Below are 22,613 nucleotides of genomic sequence, written 5' to 3'. Positions count from 1 at the left end.
GATGATCGTATGCTTTCGACATAAGGTACATATCACATCAGACACACACACACACACACACACACACACACACACACACACACACACGCCCCGCGCCACCAACTGCTCTGGTTAGACCATTTCCTCCAGCCTTATCACAGTGATTTCCTCAGTTGCCTTTTAATACTTTTATTTATCCAGTAAGCTATGGAGTTTTCTAAAGTTCAAATTAATAAATTAATTACATTACCCTTTTGCTTTCTAGTTGTTGTTTTTGTTTTGTTTTTAAGACAATTTAGGTTTCGTGAGATGGCACAGAAGGTAAAGACATTCACTATCCAAACCTGATGACCTGAGTTTGATTCTTTGAATCCATAGAAAAATAGAAGAAGAGAGTCAACTCTATGGTGTTGTCTCGTGACCTCGATGTGAGTGCTGTGGTATGCCCTCCTACACACACATACACACACACAGAGAGAGAGAGAGAGAGGGACGGAGGGAGGGAGATAGATAGAGAGAGAGAGAGAGGGAGAGAGAGAGAGAGAGAATAAGGCCTTTATAAAGTGAATTAAAAAACCAAAATGGTTTAGTGAAAAAAACACTCATGCAGACTTCACAGTTAATTGTTTTAGGTTGTGCTTGCTCCCTTTTAATATTTATGGTCGATATTTTGAAATTCCTCATAAATATTTCAATATGCATCTCTAGGAAATAGGGACCCTTTCCTACAATAATATCATTTAGAACTCAATTCATATTCAACTATCTTAAACTATTTCCAAAATGTCTTTTTGACTGTTTGTTCAAATAGTAGACAACCAAGGATCACTATTGCATTTAATTATTTTCCTTCCTTCCTTCCTTCCTTCCTTCCTTCCTTCCTTCCTTCCTTCCTTCCTTCCTTCCTCCTCCTCCTCCTCCTTCTTTTTGTTGTTGTTTTGAGACAGGGTTTCTCTGTGTAGCCCTGGCTGTCTTGTAACTCTGTAGACCAGGCTGACCTCAAACTCAGAAATCTGCCTGCCTTTACCTCCTCCTGAGTGCTGGGATTAAAGGCCTGTTCCTCCTGGCTGAATATAATTATGTTCTTAATTCTTTTTAACTTAGCATAGATACCCAACGTCACCCCTCTTTCATTTTTCACACTGTCACATAGAACAGAAAGCAGGTCATTATTTTCCGTGGACTCCACCTCTTCTCGGTTTGTCTCACGGTTGATCTCCCTGCATGGCCCCTCTGTGCAGCACACATGTCCTCAGTATCCCCCTCTGTCAAGAAGACATTATTCTTGATGTACCAATTGGGTTGTATCCTTTTAAACGTAAACAGAATATTGTTTTATTCCAGGATATGCATAACACCTGGTTATGCTATATGCTACTACTTAGGGATGCTAAAACTGATAACTAGTCTAGAGTAGAGCCAGCCCCATCTTTTTTTATCTGATGAGCATGAACAGAAATCCGTGGGATATGTTGGCGCCATGGCAACATTCAGTTCCCCATCAACCATCCACTTTCCATCTAGACTCTCCTCCTCCTCCTCCACTCTGTGTGTGCTTGGGATGAAACTCAGTAGCTCTGACATGATAGACAAGTTCTATACCATTGAGCTACGTCTCGAGTCCCCAGTGGTGATCGCTGACTAAAATAGTTCATTCCAGTTTGCAGAGTGTGCCTTTTCTTTCTTTTCTTTTTCCATTTTTTTGGACATTCATCAGCTTTTGGTCATTACCCTGGAGTACAATGCCAACTGGAAATCGAATATGTTCTTAACGTTTTGCTCTTTACCTACTTGCAGACTAAGGAGTAGTTGAAATAGTTACCTCAATAGTGGCTAACGAATTTTCCTAGGGTATTCTCGTGATTTTTCTTATTTCGAACATTATTTATAAATTCAATGTGCTTTTGTTCAGGCACTATAATTACTCTTTTTGATATTTAAATTATCCCCAAACAAGCCAGTGACAGGCCATCAGCACTCAGATTCCAATGTGCTTTTGAAACACCCTATCAATCACATCTGTGATTTGTTTTCGTCACTCCGAGAATGTACCAGGCTTTTCTTTTTCATTCTCTCTGCAGTATGGAAGTAGCTGTTGATCTACAGGACTGTGGTAGCTTTCAGTAAGGGTTGATTTTAGAGGCCAGGATCTGGGTGCTAGGGGTGACAATGGCAAATGATGGGCACTGACTCTAGACCTTTTCTATCAACAGAACCAGGATATTAAGATAACAGCTAGCTGGGCGGTGGTGGTGCACGCCTGTAATCCCAGCACTCTGGGGGGCAGAGGCAGGCAGATTTCTGAGTTCGAGGCCAGCCTGGTCTACAGAGTGAGTTCCAGGACAGCCAGGGCTACACAGAGAAACCCTGTCTCGAAAAAAACCAAATCCAAAAAACCAAAAAATCAGAAAACCAACCAAACAAAAAAGATATACCTGCAGAAATCTTTTGCAGGACATCTATAATATTTCCCCACTTCCCACCATTTACTGTGTTCCATTTGTCTCCCCCTTTTAAAGCTGAAACATTTTTAAATATCATGGGAAAACATGCAAAACAAAAGGAAACATCTTAAGTTTTCATGAGCAACCCAGGTCCAAAAGTAAAGTGTTTCTAGCACCGTGGAAGTCTTTTTTTTTAATTAATTAATTTATAATAAGTAAATACACTGTAGCTGTCTTCAGACACACCAGAAGACCTCATTACAGATGTTTGTAAGCCACCACATAGTTGCTGGGATTTGAACTCAGGACCTCTGGAAGAGCAGTCAGTGCTCTTACCCACTGAGCCATCTCTCCAGCTCACACTGTGAACATCTTACTGAGCACCAGACACTACCTTTCCCCAAAGCTAACTACATTGCTTTGCTTTCATGTATAGTTTAAAGCTAAACATGGCACCACTGACTGCTGGTAGATTGGGGGTCATCCCAGTCTTTCTCGGACTATCATGAATGGAATTACTATGTTGTCCCTGAATATATTACTACTGCGCCTGCAGGTCCGAAGAGGCAGATGGTTCAGTCCTGCCTCCTGGGGAGGTGGGGGATGGGGCATGTGTGCACTATTTTCTCATCAACCCCTTTTCATGTCCATCTTGCTAACCTAATGGGCATCTGGAGGAAGAGATATTCATTCCCAGCACTCCCCTGGAACAGAAATAGAGGTGAAAATTAATGAAAGGAAAATTACAAGAGCAGAAAACATAAAGTGCCCACTTATTTACCCATTATTTGATTTGATTTGCTTCCTCCCCCACCCTGTTTTTGTGGAAATCGTTGGTCAGTATAAGCTGCTCTTCTTCTCCTCCTCCTTCTCCTGATGTCATCCTTTTTGAAAGCTAGTAATTGTTCACACCCTTTCTGTGTATCTCTCTGTCTTCAATTTTCCCTTTTTTGTAAAAACAGCAGCCACTTCAGACTACAATTCATTTTGTAGCTTGTACAATTCATTTGTAGTTTGGGACAGGGTTTCTCTGTATAACCCTGGCTGTCCTGGAACTCACTCTGTAGACCAGTCTGGCCTCAAACTCAGAAATCCACCTGCCTCTGCCTCCCAGAGTTCTGGGATTACAGGCATGCACCACCACTGCCCGGCTACAATTCATTTTGATGACCACATTTTAACTCATTTGGCTGCACAGCCTTACTTACAAATAAGGTCATGTCTGGAGGTCTGGACATTAGGATCTGAACACAAGTTTGGAGGAGACAATTCAAACCATTCTAACAGTTGCCCATGAGCTCTCTCTCTCTCTCTCTCTCTCTCTCTCTCTCTCGTTGGTGTCCTTCTCACTCTCTTTTGGGTTGTATTGCAGTCAGAAGCAATCCCTGCTCCTCCTGCTCCCAACCCCACCCTTATGCAGAAGAAGCCCAAGAGACCTCACCTTGCTGTAACTTCCACCGCCCCTCCCTCTCTCAGATGTTCTTGTTCTTAGTGATTTCTGTCTGTCAGGTGTGATTCAAGTAGTGTCACACGGTCCTTTAAAACAAAACAAAATAAAACAAAACAAAAAACAAAACCCAGGTCTACCTTCCTTTTAAAAGTTTTTGTCCAGTCAGGTGGTGGTGGTGCATGCCTGTAATCCCAGCACTCTGGGAGGCAGAGGCAGGTGGATTTCTGAATTCGAGGCCAGCCTGGTCTACAGAGTGAGTTCCAGGACAGCCAGGGCTATACAGAGAAACCCTGTCTGGGGGCGGGGGGTGGGGGGTGGGGGGTCAAACCAAATAAAAGTTTTTGTCTGGAGCAGAACAGTTGGCAGAGGACTGGGATTTGTTCCCAGTTCCCACAGTTGCTTGTGACTGTACCTTCAGTTCTACCAGATCCAACACACTTCTTTGGTCTTCGAAGGCACCAGGCATGCATCTGGTATATATATGCATACATGCAGGCAGACACATAAGATAAAAACACATAAAATCTTTAAAAGTTCAATTTTTTTTCACTTGTTGAATTTGTCTCACAGTTTCAAACTTCAAAATTCCAGACTTCCAAACTTCCACTACCGTGTTTTCTTTCTAAACTTTGCCACTTTTTTCCCCTGCAGGTAGAAATGTTAGAAAGACCAGGGTTGGACCACATAGGTCAACTTTGACTTTTAGGATATGACTGAGCATATGTGTTGAGAATGAGGTACCTGCATGCAGAAAATCCTTGGCCCATGCAAGGATCTGGACACATAGGTTCTAGGCAACGCAATTAGAGGCCAAGTTGCTAGAGCGAGTTCAGCGAGGAGAAGCAGAGTGGGCTGAATCTGACTGTTCTGCTGGCCAGACACATTGCTTGGACTTTTCCCTAGAAAATAATTTGCACCCCCCAACAGTACATTATAAACATTATAAACAAAGTATTATTCCCAACTGGCTCATCAAGGCCTAGAGAAGTGGGTAGCACAACGTAGCCTCAGTAGGAGTTGAGTCAAAAGAGAAGTTAGGTGCAGTAATTTCTGAGTGAAATAATTCCAGAAGTCCTGGAAATCACAATTTAGGACTGGAAAACTCAGTCATATTAAAGGTGAGTGATGGCGGAGCATGCCGTTAATCCCAGAACTTGGGAGGCAGAGACAAACAGATCTCTGAGTTCAAGGCCAGACTTGTCTATAGATCGAATTCCAAAACAACAAAGGCCACATGGGGAAGTCCCGCCCTCCCCCCAAAGTCACTGACATCCTCCTCAAGAATGCTGACTATGCCTCAGAACTGTCCACAGGATGGAGGAATCAGATATTTTAACACTAAACTAACTAAAGTCCTCCTCTACATGAGAGCTTCCCCAGGAACAATATGAAGATTAGAAAATCCCAGGTCCTTCAGGACAGTGTAAATCACAGAAAGGCACACTCTATGCATTTCCAGGTGACAAGCAGAGAAGTCCAAGGCTTGGGATGAAAAGGTGTTAGTGGAGACAGGAGCTGTCCACTTGCAGTGATTGGGTGAAAAAGATATGGTCCAGGAGCTAAGGGGTAGGATGCCCACTGTGTTTGCTCTCTCCAGACACCTGAACGAATCTATACTCTCCCAGACTTCATGGGTTTTGAGATTTTTAAATATATTCACAGAGGAACCAACTACAGTCCCGGGAGCTTGGCTGAATGGTTCTCAGGGCTAAACAAATGAAGAAGAAAGGTATAGGAGGGGCTTTGGAAAAGTAGTAATGGTTAATAGATTTGATGGGTGCAAGGAACAGATGAATGCAAAAAACTGACTAGAGGCAAGTATGGATTTTCCTTCCCCAATACAGGAAAGGGTGGGCCATTGGAGAAGGCCGTCATGGTGGCTGTGGTCACCTCACACTATTTCAGAAAAGGGGCGGGGGAGGCAGATACCAGCCCTTGCCCAAACATTCAGACCTGTGCTTTCTCTGTCCCCTTTCTCCCTTGGGAACATCTGGTTAATTCACATTCCATGCACCCTCCCTCCAGACAAGCTCACAGAAAGTGTTTGCAGGAAAGTCAACTTTAATTATTCATATTTGGGTTACCCCAGAACTGCCCCTTGGAGGGCCATGAGGAGGTTGTGGGGGGGCGGGATATTATGCAATGAGATCTCAGTCAGCAACAAGGTTGAGGCCCACAGTGGGGAATGGCCCGAAGAAACCCTAAAAGAGAAAAGACAAAGAAATGAAGTCAGACTGGAGAGACATCGTGTCTCCTTACCTGTTCTCCTTCTTCAAATGTGTAACAATTGCTTGGTCTGAGTAAGCTTTCCCTATGGTGACTCAGCCCAAGGGTTGTTAGCCTAAGCCCTGGCTCCCACATACAGCTCCACCTCCTCCTGTGATCTTCCATTCGATTGGGGGCTAGAGAAGAACAGCAGAACTTCATTCGTGTCCCCGGGAGCGCTACAACAACCGGTCCCACACAGGTGGGGCTCTGTCGTCCAGTTCATATCATGTTACCCTAGCAACTAATCCAGGTTCAGAAACTCTAGCTACCATCCGGCAGGAATGGGAGCCTGCTTTCTTGGAAAAGTATCAGGGGCTAGGACCCACTTCTCACAGGCCGTCTCTAGATGGAAGGCGTATATACGGAAAGCAGGAAGGGACAATTATCAGCTCCTTTGCTACTGCCCACATCCGAGCCTTTCCCGCCTCCCTGGACCAGGATGGCCCTTTTCTCACATCTCCCTGGCTTTCATTCTTGCTCTTCTTGCTTTCCATTTACATGACATCATTTTTAAAAGAGGGGCGGGGTTTTGCTCTGTAGCCTTGAACTTAGAATTTTGCTACCTCAGCCTCCTGAGTACTAGCACCACAGATAGGCACCGCCATGCCTCACACCTAGGGTGGCCTTTTAAAAACTAAATGTCCCATTAGGACATTCCCTTCCTCAAAATGTTCCAGTAGCTCCCCACCGTTCTTGGACTACGATATAAAGTGTGCTGTGAGCCCCTCCACGGGCTCCCTTCTCCCTGTTCATCTGTCCCCGGATGCTCTCTGCTCCTCTGGAGGGCCAGGGCATCCTTGCCTCCGGACATTTGTGGTTACAGTGCCCTTTCTTTGTGATCTCTCCTGTCTGTCACTCTCTTGTCATTCATGCCTTAGCCCTAAGACTTTTCATTATTGATAAGTCTGATGTTTGGAACAGGCCCTGAGAGAGGGCCAGAATCACACAGGAGGAGCTGGAGACTGGGAGGCCTGGGTTGAGCAGCACAAACACAGCATGGTGGGTTGAGGAAGTCGTGTAACCAGCCTGTGCCCCAAGTTTTCATCTTTAAAGATATTCGACAGGGTGATTTCTCGTCTGGAATCCAAGGAGCTGAGCCTTGCCCCCAGCAAAGTGAGGCAGATGGGGTTAAGCCTCTGCACCCCGCCTTCTATGTGCAGGGGTTCCTCACATCTAAACTGACAATGCTTCTGGTTTTGGTTCCTGTTTTAAACTCAAGTCTGGTGCATGGTCTTGCAGCTTTTGCCCCCCTGAGGAGCTTCCAGGGGTGTCATGGCCCAGCCCTTCTCTCTTAGCCGGATGTCTAGATAGCAGTTTATAAACAAGCAGGACTCCCATTTGGGCACAAGAGTTCATTTGTTTCACCCTAACACCCACTCCCTCTGCTGTCCCTGTATCCCCCCTCCCCATTTAAACATACCATTTTGGTTTTAGTCTCCTTGGGTAACTGAGCCCCTCACTCACCTTGGTGGGATGGGCTGCCTCTTGTTTGGGGGCCTTTGGGATTACTTTGGTGGTAAAGCATCTGTCCCTGTTCACCTTGACGGCTGGACTCTGATGGGGGAGAGGAACCAGGAGTAAGGAAGGAGGCAGGAAGGATGAGATGGCCTTACCAGGAAATTTAAAGGAACCAAAGTCAAGGCTTCGCAATTTGGGGGAAGATAAATGGTCTTACCTTTTGGGGAGATAAGAGTCGAAGTTTCTCCTCTTGCTTGCCCCTAGAAAAGTCAGGGATGACAGGCGGAACCCAGGCTTGCCAACTCCTCTCCCCCTTTGCAAGTACAATTACCACGCCCCACAGAACCACTCCCCTAGAGATGACTACTGGGGCACAGCGCTTCTGGTGCCGCCTTTTTTTTGTTTGTTTGTTTGTTTGTTTGTTTGTTTGGATTTGGTTTTTTTCAAGACAGGGTTTCTCTGTATAGCCCTGGCTGTCCTGTAACTCACTCTGTAGACCAGGCTGGCCTCGAACTCAGAAATCTGCCTGCCTCTGACTCCCAGAGTGCTGGGATTACAGGTGTGTGCCACCACTGCCCGGCTTTCTGGTGCCTTCTGTGCACAGTTCTAGTTCCCTAAACAGCAGAAGCCTAACACAGGTTTCCATACCTCAGCCCGGTGGCTGCAGTTGGGGGAAGCGACTTCACATCCTTCCGGCATGGATATTGGGGGTGGAGTCTGCTGAGGTGCTCCACTTTTTTGGTCATTAACTCATAGGCTATGTCATCTGCCCAGAACATGCCTGTAGGGTGACAGGAGGGAGCGAATCGGCACCAGGGGCCAGAGTGACCTCTCCCTCACATATATGTAAGACCACGTGTAATGGAGAAGGTTAAGTGATGTGGTGTGGAGAGGTTGCTGAGCACAGTTCTGCCCATCGTCCCTACTGAATCTACTGATTCACTTGTTGACATGGTGGGATTAAGTGAAGACGAGGATGGAGAAATGTATCAAAAACAAAACAAAACAAAACAAAAATGAAAAAGAAAACAGAATAAAAAGCCCTCAAACCCCTCCAGCTCAGTTACACAAACTGGTGCTTTCTTAATACAAGGCTTATTAGTAAGGTGGCTATTTTTCCTATCCAATAGGCTAGTATGAAGTTCAAGAATTATATGCATGTGCATGCCTGTGTGTTGTACGTATGTGTATGTGTGACTGTATTGTGCATGTGTGTGCATGTGTGCGAGTGTGTGTTCATGTGTTGTGCGTGAGTGTTGTACGTGTTTGTGTGCACATGTGTATGCATGTGTGCGTGTACACGTGCGTGTGGGTGCACACACACACACTCACCCACACAGGCATGTATAAACCAGAGTGTTTTCTTCAATTAATTATTTTCCACCTTATTATTTTGAGATTGATATTTTCCCTTGACTTTTCATTTCATTCTATATATCATTATCAATATCATTGTGTGTGTGTGTGTGTGTGTGTGTGTGTGTACATGTGCAAATGGTTGTTGGTGATCAGAGTAAGATTTATACCTTTATAAGGGGTCTGAAAATTGAAACCAGTTCATCTAGCTCTGTAGCAAGTGTCTTTACCCACCTAGCTATCCCATTGGCTCTTCACCTTGTGTTTTGCAATAGGGTCCTCACTGAATTGATTAGACTAGACTAATCAATAGACTAATAACTATCCAGTCGTAGTCTTTCACTACTCTCCTCAATATCTGACCAGGACCCCATCTCTGTTCTGCAGCTTTTGCTTACCTTGGGGTACAATCTGGTGGAATATAAGCTGTAAGTACTGGAAGACTGAGGCCATAAGTCCTTGGACCGTCCAGATCTGTTCCGATTCCACTTGGCCCTGACCATCTAAGGGCAAAGCAAAGCAGTGTGCTGTCAGCAAGCACCTTGGTCAGAGTCACTCCAAATCCCAACTGAAGAGAAGCCAATATCTTTCTCCCATTGTTAACCTGGAGCCAGGGTTCTTTCTCCAGCTTACAGTTCCCCTTTCTCAGTTTCTCCCTTGTCATCACTAGTCCTGAACTCCCTTTACTCCTCTTATTGGTGCTTGAGATAGGACCTTTTAAAAATAGTTCTAGCCAGGTGTGGTGGCGCACGCCTATGATCCCAGCACTTGGGAGGCAGAGGCAGGTGGATTTCTGAGTTCAAGGCCAGCCTGGTCTACAGAGTGAGTTCCAGGACAGCCAGGGCTACACAGAGCAACCCTGTCTCGGAAAAAAAAAAAAACAAAAAAACAAAAAAATAGTTCTAGATGTGCTAGAACTCACTATGTAGCCAAGGCATGCCTCTAGGTCACAGAGATTTGTCTGCCACTGCCTCCAAGTGCTGGGACGAATGGCGTGTACCAGCACACTTGACTTCCATACACTCTTGGTATCAGTATCTAGGCAAGAACCAAGCGAACAGGCAAAAGTATCATGTGAAGGTGCAGGTGGGAAGAATCTTGGGAGCTGCCCACGTGTGATGGGCAGGCAGAATAGGAGGAAGTGGATGAGCTGATCTTTAAGGAAAACTTGGAAGGCAAGAGGAATTATGGAGAAGAACTTGAATCCTTAGAAAGAGAAACTTCCATCTCCCCAGGTGTCTTCAAGAAGTTGGATCTCAGACTACCCTCCGTACCAAATCTGAAGATTTTCAAGACCCTAATGCAGCATATCATTTATATGTTGCTTATAAATATCCTCCTGCACTTTACTTTCAATTGCATTTAGTGTGTGTGTGTGTGTGTGTGTGCACGCGAGCACTCACACATGTGTACACATGCACATAAAACTATAAGCCACAGCATAAGTCTGGAGATCTGAGGACAATCTCCATAGTAATTCTCTCCTTCTACTACGTGGACCCTAAGGGTTCAACTCAGGTTGTCAAGATTGGTGGCAAATGTATTTATCTACCGAGTCCTCTTGCCCATGTCTTCCTGTCATTTTAAATAACCTCCCAATTGTTTATAGTAGCTAGTGTATAATGTAAAGAGCTGTTTTATGCTTTGCTTAGCAAATAATGACAGGGAGCTCTGTCCGCATTCAATCTGCACTTGGTAGAACTGAGGACGCAGTTCTGTGATGAAGAACATAGGGGCAGGGAGGGATGACTGTATGCCCATGTGTAAGGTCTGAAGGTTGGTTTTTTTTTTCTTCCTGAAATACAGTTTGCTCAACTGTGTGTAAGGGAAGGGCAGGAATGAGGGATAAATGAGTAGTGTTAAAGGAAAAAAACTCCATGTCCCACTTCAGTTAGTTAAAAGACAAACAAACAATCAACACCAACAACCCCCTGAGTCTTGCTATATGTATCTCAGGCTGGCCTCAAATCGTAGGTCTTCCAAGAATGGACAATTCTCCCCCTCACTCCACTCAGATAGATGTCCAATACAGTTTCCTGGCCCTGGAAAGAAGTAGAGGTTCTAACGTTCTGGTGAAAAAGAGAACTTCCAGAGAAGAGGCGGTGTTCAGTCTGAGAGGGTGCCTGACCGGTAATGTAGGGATGGGGAAACCAGGACCTAAGGAATGGCTGGAGCTGTCCGTGGTGCTGAGGGTCAGAAGTAGTCGCCGTGGGCGGTAAAGACAGTCACCTCGGTATCTGCACTTCAAAACCCACTCCCTCCCCACCCTGACTCAGTTCTCCCCTCGTTTGGCACCAGATCTCCACCCACAGTGCTTTGCGAATCCCCTGCATTGGCTTCCAAACCCAAGAAACCCGCAGGGAGACTGGGCGTCAGACTAGGACTTTGTGCAATGGTCTGCGCAGGTATTCTGAGGCTGCGCAGTCTGTGCCCGACTGTTACGAAGTGAGTGCGCGCCAGGTCCATCCGGGATGGCGCAGATCAGAACAGGAGGAAGTAGAATGGTCTCCCTCCAACCTGTTTCACCTAAGCCTAGCTTTCCCCACTTCATGAATCAGGGTCCAGTTCCTGGACTCTGCGGGTTTACGACTGAGCCTGATTCCGTCTCTCGGCCCCACCCACCTATTCCCTTGATCAGATAACCAAATACAAGCAGTCCCGGTTCTCCACTAAGACCTGGTTATCTTTCCTGGCCCCTCAGAAACGTCTGGGGTGTACCGTAGCCACCCTTGGCTCATTTGCCTTCCTTACTCTTTCCCAACCCCCAGCCTTTCCCTGGATCTGCTCCTTCTATGTCTAGACCCTGTACACCAAGCCCCAAGTCTGCATCTGTCCCTCTGAACCCTTTTGCGTTTCTCTCTTGTCATCCTAAACGGTTTTCCTTCTGAGTCTTTTAGCCTTGAAGGCCAGATCCTCTGCTCTCAGAATTGCTCCCTGGCCCTGCCCGCACTCCCCGCCCCCACCCCAAGTTTTCGCCTGACCGTGGGCATTTAAGTCGCTGCAGCTGCCTGGACGACTGTAAAGCAGAAGGAAGCAGACCAGTAGCTGAAGACCCCCGGAGCCCGCGGGCCTCAACGAACTCTGCATCTTCGCCGGATCCGAGCGCACGCTTCCTCGAGCTAGGTGGTAGTGGAAGTGGCAACAACAGCCAGGGGGGGCTGTACCAGGATGTCACTTTTCACCCGCTAGCGACGCGACGGGAGATCTGCAGAGCCCTCCTCTGCAACTCGGCCAATCACAAGCGGGCTTTGCCCGTGCGGCCGCCTACCCAAGTTGGCCATCCCCTTTGGCCTCTCTCCATTCGACCTTTAGGAATTTCTGCCCCCACCCTCTACACGCTTTTTCAGATAAGCCTTCATTCTCAGTCGCCAAGGAGGGAGAAACTGATTCCATAGGAGATGGTGGTGGAAATGGAACCAACATCATGGGTTTAGTTGTGATATTTAAATATGAATTGCTAGGGAAGACAAGCACTCAGCCTGATGACTGGTTATTGTCTTTGACCTCGTTTTCTCTTATTTTAAAATCTTTTAGCAACCATATGGGTTCAACCCGAATAACATTGAATGTCCATCCTTATTTTCCTACAGCCATAGCCCTAGCCACCGTACACTTGAAAATAGACCTTTTTCAATAACTACCTGGCCCACTGCCACGTGTCCCGTGCCACGTTTCTAAGCTCCCGTGTAAGTTTTGTTGTACACTGGATAATTAGGGTTGATGTTTTGTGGATTTTTCTGGACTGTATTTGCCGCTCAGGGTCTTTTGAGACTCAGTGAGAGGAGTTTAGGAAGGCCTCCCATGCCGTGGGTTCTGGACGGACTCCTGGCATTGCCTTGCTAGAACCGTGGCAGCTGCCAAGATCTTTGTTCAGATATTCGACTTTTCTTTAGGTTCTTAGAAATCTCGCCCTGTGCATGTGCTATTTAGAAGATAGCTGAGAATTTAGGGGAGATTTGCATTCAGATTTTAGGTCCCCTTTCTTTAGACCACTCATTACCCAGAATTCCTCCTCAATTTCTGACTGCCTTGGCATCTAAGTACTTTCAACTCTGCTTCCCAGCCAGTTACATTACCACTTTTACCTCTGTGCTGCAGGGAACGGTGGAGTGTCTTGGGGGGAATGCCTATTGAATGTGGAACTCACCTGGTAGAGCCTTATTCTTCAAGGGTTATGATCCCAGCTACTTTTCTTCCTTTTGCTTTGATTCTGTGTCTTCACACAGTTTCATTTGTCTTTTGTCTGGAATATATATATTCCAAATGTGTGTGTGTGTATATATATATATATATACAGCTACAGTGTACTGATATAAAATAAATAAATCTTAAAAAAATGATTTGTAGAAGCAATTTGAAGGGTGTTATTAAAAACAATGAATTGGTATATTCCACCCTAGAGGGAACTTTTTTTGTTTGTTTGTTTGTTTTTTGGATTTGTTTATTTTTTCAAGACAGGGTTTCTCTGTATAGCCCTGGCTGTCCTGGAACTCACTCTGTAGACCAGGCTGGCCTCGAACTCAGAAATCCGCCTGCCTCTGCCTCCCAGAGTGCTGGGATTACAGGCATGCGCCACCACAGCCCGGCTAGAGGGAACCTTTTAAGACTCAGGAAACCATAAAAGGAAGCTTGTTAAGATTCAGAGAGATTTCTTTTATTTCTTTCTAACTTTCTTTTGTTCTTCCCTCCTTCCTTCATTTCTTTTGTTCAAGAAATGATCTTTCAGCCAAGGTCTATCTAGGAACTCACTCTGTAGATCATGCTGGCTTTGAGTTCAGAGACTTGTCTGCCTCTGCCTCTTGAGTGCTGGATTAAGGGTATGCAACACAATGTGGCACAAGGCTCAGAGAAGTCTTTGTTTTGTTTTGTTTTGTTTTCGAGACAGGGTTTCTCTGTGTAGCCCTGGCTGTTCTGGAATTCACTCTGTAGACCAGGCTGGCCTTGAACTCAGAAATCTGCCTGCCTCTGCCTTCCAAGTTTATAGAGAGAAACACACCAAAGAGTTGGTGGTATTCTGGATGCTTCTGGCTGGATCTTCGAGCATTGCAATTTCTTCTGGATCGAGCCTCTGATACTGATGCACTTGAGGTGAATGTCGCTGTTATTTGTGCTTGGTGTTTTACTAGAGGACTGGACTGCTGACAACAAAGATTAAAATCTCTCCAAAGAACTACTACTAAACAGGCCCACAACCCCCACTTCCTATTAATCTTTCTTTTCCCCCTTCCTCTGGTGGGTGGTGGGCGAGAAGGGAGGTTGAAACATTAAAGAACCATAATTAAAGGAGGTTTTGAAAAATCAAGGCCAACAGGTAGGTGTTCTCTGTGAGTCTGAGACAAACCCAGTCAGCAGAGCAAGGTCCAGGCCAGCCAGCGCAGCACAGTGAAACTCAACATCAAAATAAATAGAGAGATGTTCCTAAGTCAGTATAGATGCTCTTTCTTTTCACTGTTTGTTAGATGGGGATTCTGCTGCCGAGTGATGGTCCCGAGAAGACTGTGGGGTACCAAGCCTGCTGAACCTGGAGCTCCGGTGTGTGTGTGTGTGTGTGTGTGTGTGAGTGTAACTGCCTGCAGTTACATATGTGTGTGTGAGTGTAACTGCCTGAAGTTACATGTGTGTGTGTGCGTGTGTGCGTGTGTGAGTGTAACTGCCTGCAGTTACATATGTGTGTGTGAGTGTAACTGCCTGAAGTTACATGTGTGTGTGTATGCTCGTGTGTGTGTGTGAATGTAACTGCCTGCAGTTACATGTGTGTGTATGTGTGTGTGAGTGTAACTGCCTGAAGTTACATGTGTATGTGTGCGTGCATGTGTGTGTGCATGTATGTGTGTGAGTGTAACTGCCTGCAGTTACATGTGTGTGTGTGTGTGTGAGTGTAACTGCCTGCAGTTAAATATGTGTGTGTGTGAGTGTAACTGCCTGCAGTTACGTGTGTGTATGTGCGTGTGTGTGTGTGTGTGTGTGTGTGTGCGCGCGCGCGCTCGCGCGCATGTGTGTGAACCTTCTAATCCATGGGGAGAAGGAAAAGCATTATAGCACATGACTGTGGGCAGCAGCAGGTGAGAGAAGGCTTCAGTCTGTTGGTCCTTCCTTGCCCTGCATTCTTGTTAAGAGTAATACCCGGGAGAAGAAAATACTCAGAAACCTTGTCTCTATTCGTAACAAGGAGCCACCATGCGCCCATGTCCTCCCCTCTAATGCTCCCCTGTCCCCCCACCCCACCCCATCCTTAGTATTATTACTATTACTGATCTTATTATGGGTTTCACATCAGAGGTTCTGGCTATGCCTGCTTTTCTGCCTCTTAGGCTCAAATAATGCTTTCACGAAAAGTCCTTTTAACGAAATCTAGTAGCACGTTACTGTCTGGCTGATTTGGAGAGGGTAGCAAGGGTGGAGAAGGCTTAGTTTGCGATAGAGTTTTTTCAGAGAAGGAAAAAAATTAAAGAAGCTTTAAAATGGGAGGAAGCTGAGGTTGGAATTTGTGTGCACCCGTGCTGGGCCTCTCTTCTCCCACGCCGCTTCCAAGAGGGCTGTGCAGGCGGCATTGGTGTGGGCAAGCTGAGGAGCGAGTCAGTGTGGCCTGAGAGCTGCTTCCCCTTGGCTCTCACAGTCGGGTCTCCTCACCCTCCCTGGCTTCCTGTGCAGAGCGAGAAGAGAAGCTGGAACGCAGCAGGCTCTTGTTAGCATATGTCACAGCACCATGACAACCAGTTATCCTCGTGGGAATCAGTCATTCAGTGCAGTTAACGTCTCCCCGGCAACCCATCCGGGAAGAAGCTGTGTGACGGGGAAGTCAGAAGCAATTTCCTTGGACTCAGGAGGGTCTGGGTACCCCTGCCCCGAGTTGAGAACGCTTTGAGTAAAGTGCACGGTGCTTAGCTGCAGTGCAGGGCTCCTCCAGACCACGCCAGTCATCTTCTGGCTGAGACAATGCCCTCTGGCAGATGCACCCAGTCCGTGCTTGCCTTGACTGCGCATTCTCCAGCACCACTAAGACAGTCATGAAATTGTGTATGCCGTCCCACCATCCTGCCCCGCCCCGAGGTCCCCAGTGGCTTTCTTGTACCCTGTCTATTCCTTACAAGGACCGCTATGGTCATTTTGGGTTTATTTCCTGAGCTCTGTCTCCTCACGACAATTCTGTCTGTTCTTCTCAGGTTCCGTTTAGAAATGAAGAGAGACGACTCGGGGTGAAAGCAGGGCTCCCCTGTGCAGGAGGATTCCTCGTCCAACACGGTGGCTCACCTGTAACTCTGGATCCAGGGAACCCCATGTCGTTTTCTTATGTCTGCATGCACTTCATACACATGGTGCGCATACAGATGTGTGAGCAGAATGTTCACACTCATAATAAAAAGAAAAGAATCTTTAAAAAATAAAATACTATGGCTTGAATGGCTTCACTATGAAATATAGTGTTAAGTCATGTGTTTGAATATTTATTTGGTCACTAGCTAATGATGATTGGTTTTGGTTTTTCAAGACAGGGTTTCTCTGTGTAGCCCCAGCTGTCCTGGAATTCACTCTGTAGATCAGGCTGGCCTCAAACTCAGAAATCCACCTGCCTCTACCTCTAGAGTGCTGGGATTAAAGACCTGCGCCTCTACCACCCATTTATTTATTTATTTATTTATTTATTTATTTATTTATTTAAAGATAGCGTCTTACTATGTCTTTCTTGCTGGTCCAGAACTCACAATGTAGACCAGGCTGGCTCCAAATTCACAGCTATTTGCCTGCCTCTGCCTCCCAAGTATTAAAGATATGCACTGCCATATGCAATTTGGTGCTGCTGGAGGATTAGAAACTGGAGGACTATTGGAGGATTAGAAAATGGAGCCTCACTGTAGAGAGTGGGTCACTAGGGTCAAACACTGAGATTTTATAGCCTGTGCTCACTTCCTGTCTTCACACTGATTCCTGATCTAACCAGATTGAGGAAGCAGCCACGGGTTACCGCTACCTTGTCTTCTCTGCCACAGTGAAGTATACCCTCGAAATATAAGCCAAACAAACCCTTCCTGGCATTAAGTTGCTTCTTGGTTCTTACAGTGACACACACACACACACACACACACACACACACACACACACTGATATGCAAATGAGGAGCATAGATCCTTGGGGCAGCGCATACCTAGTGTGAGCAAAACCCTTTGTCTGATCTCCAGGACCTCATAACTCAGGGGGTGGGGTGTAGGCCTGTAATCCCAGCATTTGAAGTCCTCAAAAGCAAAACCTCATACATGGATAGGAAATGACAGAGCTAACAAAGCTGAGATCACGCTAGCACAAAACCAAACCAAACCGAGGCATCGCATTAATTTTAGATGAATTGACTTTAAGCATAGAGAAAATCGGAATGCGGGAGAGTATTGCTTATTAATAAAAGAATCAACTCATTCAAGAAGACATCCTCTTTTCATGTGCATGCTCCTGCCAGGGCCTCAAAGCATTCGACACAGAACAAACAGTACTGAAGCACAGCGGACGAACCACCATTGTGTCTGCTGATTTAACGTTCTCCTTTCAGAAACAGAGAAAGCAGGAAGCACAGAAGCAGCAGGTATTGAGGAACTGAGTCACACCATCGAAGAGCTGTTCCTAATTGGCATTTGTAGAGCACTCCACCCAACAACGGTGAGTACATATTCCTTTCAAGTGAATAATGAAATGTTATCCTTATCCTCTATTATAAAACAAACTGTACAAAATGTTCTATGGCCACAACACAGAAGAAAAATCAACAGCAGTGAAGTCTCCAAACACTTAGCTAATAAAAAACCAAACAACAACAACAACAACAAAACTAAAAACATAATCCATGGGTCAGAAAGCAAGCTTTAAAGGCAATTAAAAGAGTTTTAAACAGAACAACCAAAGCCGTGTGTTGGCCCTTATTTGGCCAGATACGGAGGCCTAGTGAAGGAGCCTGAGCCTTTGCTAGAGTTTAGAGATCTTTCTCAGTCACTTCCATACTGGAGTGACTCAGCACAACCTGCTTAGGCCTCCATTTGCCTAGCTACCACTGATGTCAACCCTGTGCTCAAAGTACTTTATTGGTCCTGCCAGTCACCCTATACCCTCCGTTACCCTTCCCTGCTTCCTATGTCATCCTACCCCACCAGAAATCCCCACCTCTTTCCTCAACCCTATATGAACAAGAGACTGGTAAAATTAAATGAGTTCTTGCTTTGACAGACTCCTGTCTCCCGGTGGTTACTCTCTGAAGGCAGGAGATCGGAGCCGGACGCTCACTATCCTGCTCAACCCCGAGGAGCCCTGGCTAGACCCGGGTCTCTCCTCTCACCTGGACCTGCTGGCAGAGAGCTGACAGCCATGGTAAGGGAGTGGCCTCGAGTGAAGCTGTTGGCATGAAGTGGTTGTGTCAGAAAAGCCATCAGAAGAAGCAGCTAGAGAGAAGCACAGAGGGAGGGAGAGGTGGGGGGCTCCCGGGCATGGGAGGGGGGATGTGTGATCAACGTACATTGTTTGCGCATATGCAATTGTCAAAGAGTAAATACAAGATTCTCTGTTTTCAAAGATAAAAGCATGAATCAATAACACCAGAAGGGGGGAAATGGAGATGATTTGATGAAATAGAAAGGAGATGATTTGATGAAATAGAAAGATGATTTGATGAAATAGAAAGGAGATGATTGGAATAAATAGAAAGACTTAGCTGAGATGCTCTTTGTGTTTATGGACAATGCCCCTCTACGGTTTATGTCCCTGTTTCCTGGTTTGGTACCAAGGTACTGCCGACTTCATCTAATGATATGGAAAATATTCTCCTCTTTTCTGATGGAGGAGACTGTAAAGATGCTTCATTTCTTCTTCTTCTTTTTTTTAAGATTTATTTATTTATTATTATATGTAAGTACACTGTAGTTGTCTTCAGACACACCAGAAGAGGGTGTCAGATCTTGTTACGGATGGTTTGTGAGCCACCATGTGGTTGCTGGAATTTGAACTCAGGACCTTCGGAAGAGCAGTCAGTGCTCTTAACTGCTGAGCCATCTCTCCAGCCCCTTTCTTTCTTTCTTTCTTTCTTTCTTTCTTTCTTTCTTTCTTTCTTTCTTTCTTTCTTTCTTTCTTTCTTTCTTTCTTTCTTTCTTTCTTTCTTTCTTTCTTCTTCTTCTTTCTTCTTCCTCTTCTTCTTCCTCTTCTTCTTCTTCTTCTTCTTCTTCTTCTTCTTCTTCTTCTTCTTCTTCTTCTTCTTCTTCTTCTTGATTTATTTATTATATGTGAGTACACTGTAGCTGTCTTCAGACCCACTAGAAGAGGGCATCAGATCCCATTACAGATGGTTGTAAGCCACCATGTGGTTGCTGGGAATTGAACTCAGAACCTTTGGAAGAGCAGTTGGTACTCTTAACCGCTGAGCCATCTCTCCAGCCCCTCTTCATTTCTTCTTTTAAAATGTTTGTTTATTATTGTTATATTGTTATTTTGTGGTGTGTGTGTGTGTGTGTGTGAGTACACGTGAGTGTGAAGGCATGAACACCCATGCCTACGTGCGGAGGCTGGAGGATGTCATCAGTATCTTCCTGTTCTACTTCGCTCTGCTGTCTTCCAGTACTGTCTCTCATTGGGCGGGAAGCTTGCCATTCCAGCTAGCGTGGCTGCCTAGTGAGCTCCTGGGATCTTCCTGTCTGGGCCTCCCGGCTGGCATTTCACGCACACAAAGCTGTGCTGGGATTTTATGTAGGTGCTGGGACTCCAACCCAGGTCTTCATGCACAGTCACTGAGTCATCTTTCAACCCTTGCTTCATTTCTTCTTGAAATATTTGGTATACTTTGCCAGTGACACCATCTTGGCCTGGAGACCAGCTTAAGTTGAATTCTATTTCTTTAATAGTTATGCCTTTTTATCTTGGATAAGATTTTGTAATTTGTGAGTTTTTTTTTTTAAACTTGGTCATGAGAGTACGCAAGACCATGGGTGTGAGGAGCAGAACAAATAACAGAACTGGGAAAATCAAAACCTGAACCAGTACAGAAAAGCATCCCAAGTGCATGTTTACACTGTGGACCGCTATGGTGCCAGCTCGCTGGGGCCTCTGAAAGCTGCAGGCCAATCTCCACACTGCGCTTTAGGATAATGGCTCCAAATAACCTACCTGCATTTGAGCCTGACTCTTGGGCAAGCAATGAGATTCAACACAAGCGGAGGTGAGGTGAGTCTTCTGCAAGAAGGTTGATATAGACGATCAAGTTTACCACTCCCAAGAAAAGCCAAGGCTTTTGTGGTTTTGTTTGTTTGTTTGGTTTGGTTTTAGTTTTTCCTATGGGAACTATTGTGCCATCCCCTCTAGGGATGACAGGAAGTTAAAAGTCAGAAACACAGGAACAGAGAGGAAGAAATGGCTGGAGCCATACTTCTGAGTTTGCGTCTGGCTTCAGTTCTTAGCAGTAAACAAAGTTTGCCAAATCGCTCTCTCCCATCATCTCTGCTTCCCCCTGGGCTTCAGTTACTCCACAGCCAACAGTTCTCTAAGGTGAGATCTGGATCATTTTCCTTCTGTCTCCACAGAAACCAGGCAGTCACCAAAACTGATTAGCAATCAGCACACACTTCCCCAAGAGAGGCAGTTCTTGTAGTCCATGACCACAACATTCAAGTATGGGTATGTGACAGAGAGAGAGAGAGAGAGAGAGAGAGAGAGAGAGAGAGAGAGAGAGAGAGAGAGAGAGGTGGGGGGAGAGAGAGAGTCAGTCTCTTACTCAGTTACCCTCCTCCTCATTAACTGAGGTAGTATCTCTTCTTAAAAGTGGAGTTCTTGCCGGGCAGTGATGACGCACGCCTTTAGTCCCAGCACTTGGGAGGCAGAGGCAGGCGGATTTCTGAGTTCGAGGCCAGCCTGGCCTACAGAGTGAGTTCCAGGACAACCAGTGCTACACAGAGAAACCCTGTCTTGAAAAACAAAAAACAAAAAACAATCCCCCTCAAAAAAACCAAAAAACCCCCAAAACCAACAACAACAACAAAAACCAACCAAATGAACAAACAAATAAATAAAAAACAAACAAAAACAAAAACACCCTGGAGTTCTGTGATCTGGGTTAGGCTGGCTAGCCAGTTTCCCCTAGGGTCCACTCTCTCTCTCTGCCTCTGAGAAGTAGGATTACAGCGAGACAACCACCGGTGTTTAAGTAGGTCCCGGGGCCTGTGCTCCTGCTCTCATGTCTGCCTGGCATGGCAAGAACTTTATCCAAGTGAGGGAAAGGAAGAATAATGTCGCGTGGGGACTGTCAGAAGGCAGTCTGGGCTCACTGGTGAGGGTCCCTGCTGTGTGCATGTGGGAATCAATCCTGCCGATGGCTAGGTGTGGTCTCAGCACCTAGCAGGGAGACTAAAGTGGGTTCTCTGTGACTTTGATTTACATAACAAGTTTCAGGACAGCCAGGGCTACATAGGGAGATCCTGTCTCAAAACCAAACAGAATCCTGCCCACCAAGGGAGGAGTATGTAGAATATTTATCACTTACTCATCCTTTTAAGCAGTCAAGGATCGCCTGACCCCCAGAGGATGCTAAATCGTAGATACCTTGAGGCTGCCTACACGCTGGTCTGACATTCCAGAAAATCTGCACAGTGGCAGTGGAGTGTTCCCAAGGCCTAAATGGGAAGTTCGTGCCCTGTACTGAGCGCCCACTGCAGGGGACTTGAGAGTCAGGCCGGGGCATATGGAGCTGGCACCCATGGGCTCTACTGCAGAGGTTCTTCATGCCTGGTGAATTAATGTATGCTACGTACACCTCGTGTGTGTTGAACTCCCTTGATAAGATTTCAGTTACCTTGTAGGCAGGAATCAAGGCAGCTGCACTGTAGTAGCCAGACAGAGGGAAGTCCAGGGCCCTACAGAACATGCTGAATAAGAGAGAGGAAGACAGATGAAGAAGGTGGGTGTCAGTAGTCAGGGTAGCTGGGAGGAACCGGATGTAAACAAATGTGACTTGCTGTGTGCTACCTTTAGGAGTACCCTAAAAAGCAAGAATCGGGGGTGAGGATGTGTTTTAATTCTGTCTGCATTAGAAGAGGATCTGAGCTCTGCTTTGGTGTATTTCCTGAGTAGGTGGGCTGGGCACATGCCACAAGATGGGCTGAGTGTAAACGCCCGTTGAGCAACAGAACTGGAAACCTGGAACATGCTGGAATTCCGTTGGGTTTAGCATCGAAGGCTGGACTCCTCCTTTCCTAGGGGCAACTAACTTTGTAGTTACCAAATATAACATTTCCATAGTCTTTGGTGAAGATTTACCTTGGTAGATGGTTAGGGGCGGGGCCAGTATGATTATCCTACAGAGAACAGTAATGACAAGAGAGGACTGGGGACCTCAGAAGGCAGAACAAACGTGATGTAGGTCTGAAAGGAAAAAGTGCTACGGCTTGCTCTCAGAGCCCCGGCCCTGTTGTGTGTTCTGTTCCTGCCTCTCACCTCAGAGATGCTAACCAGGCCGAGAGCTCACCCGCCTGGCCTCCGAAGGCATCTGGAAAGAGCTGCCTTGAAAACTGGTTGCCATGGTTCATACCTAGAATCTTGGCATCTGGTAGACTGAAGCAGGAGGAACAGAGTTTAGGGCCAAGCCTGGGCTACATGAGTATCTGCCTCAAAAACAAACAAGGACATTTCTTCTTTTAAGGTGT

General features: G+C 46.0%; 1 protein-coding gene across 1 annotated transcript; it reads right to left on the bottom strand.

Moving 5' to 3' along the window:
• Positions 1–5,941: 5,941 nt before the first annotated feature.
• On the bottom strand, positions 5,942–12,073 carry Resp18 (regulated endocrine specific protein 18). Its single transcript, XM_052193391.1, has 6 exons — positions 11,937–12,073; positions 9,354–9,458; positions 8,248–8,380; positions 7,817–7,859; positions 7,606–7,695; positions 5,942–6,074 (listed from the first exon to the last, which is right to left on the bottom strand). The coding sequence occupies exons 1-6, from the start codon at positions 12,040–12,042 to the stop codon at positions 6,024–6,026; spliced, it is 528 nt and encodes a 175-aa protein (XP_052049351.1). The 5' UTR covers positions 12,043–12,073; the 3' UTR covers positions 5,942–6,023.
• Positions 12,074–22,613: the final 10,540 nt, after the last annotated feature.

The sequence above is a fragment of the Apodemus sylvaticus genome, chromosome 9 (genome assembly GCF_947179515.1).
Source record: "Apodemus sylvaticus chromosome 9, mApoSyl1.1, whole genome shotgun sequence".
Classification (NCBI taxonomy): Eukaryota; Metazoa; Chordata; class Mammalia; order Rodentia; family Muridae; genus Apodemus; species Apodemus sylvaticus.
The sequence above is the reverse complement of the archived record's forward strand: the minus strand, read 5'-3'. Positions and strand labels throughout refer to the sequence as shown.

Bases quoted from the DNA above. Each gene is read 5' to 3' on its own strand.
- Resp18 (XM_052193391.1), bottom strand. From the start codon at position 12,042: ATGCAGAGTTCGTTGAGGCCCGCGGGCTCCGGGGGTCTTCAGCTACTG. The intron at 9,459-11,936 runs GTCAGGCGAAAA...CTTTGCCCTTAG, and splicing joins CAGCGACTTAAATGCCCACG to ATGGTCAGGGCCAAGTGGAA. The intron at 8,381-9,353 runs GTAAGCAAAAGC...GTCACCCTACAG, and splicing joins CCACCAGATTGTACCCCAAG to GCATGTTCTGGGCAGATGAC.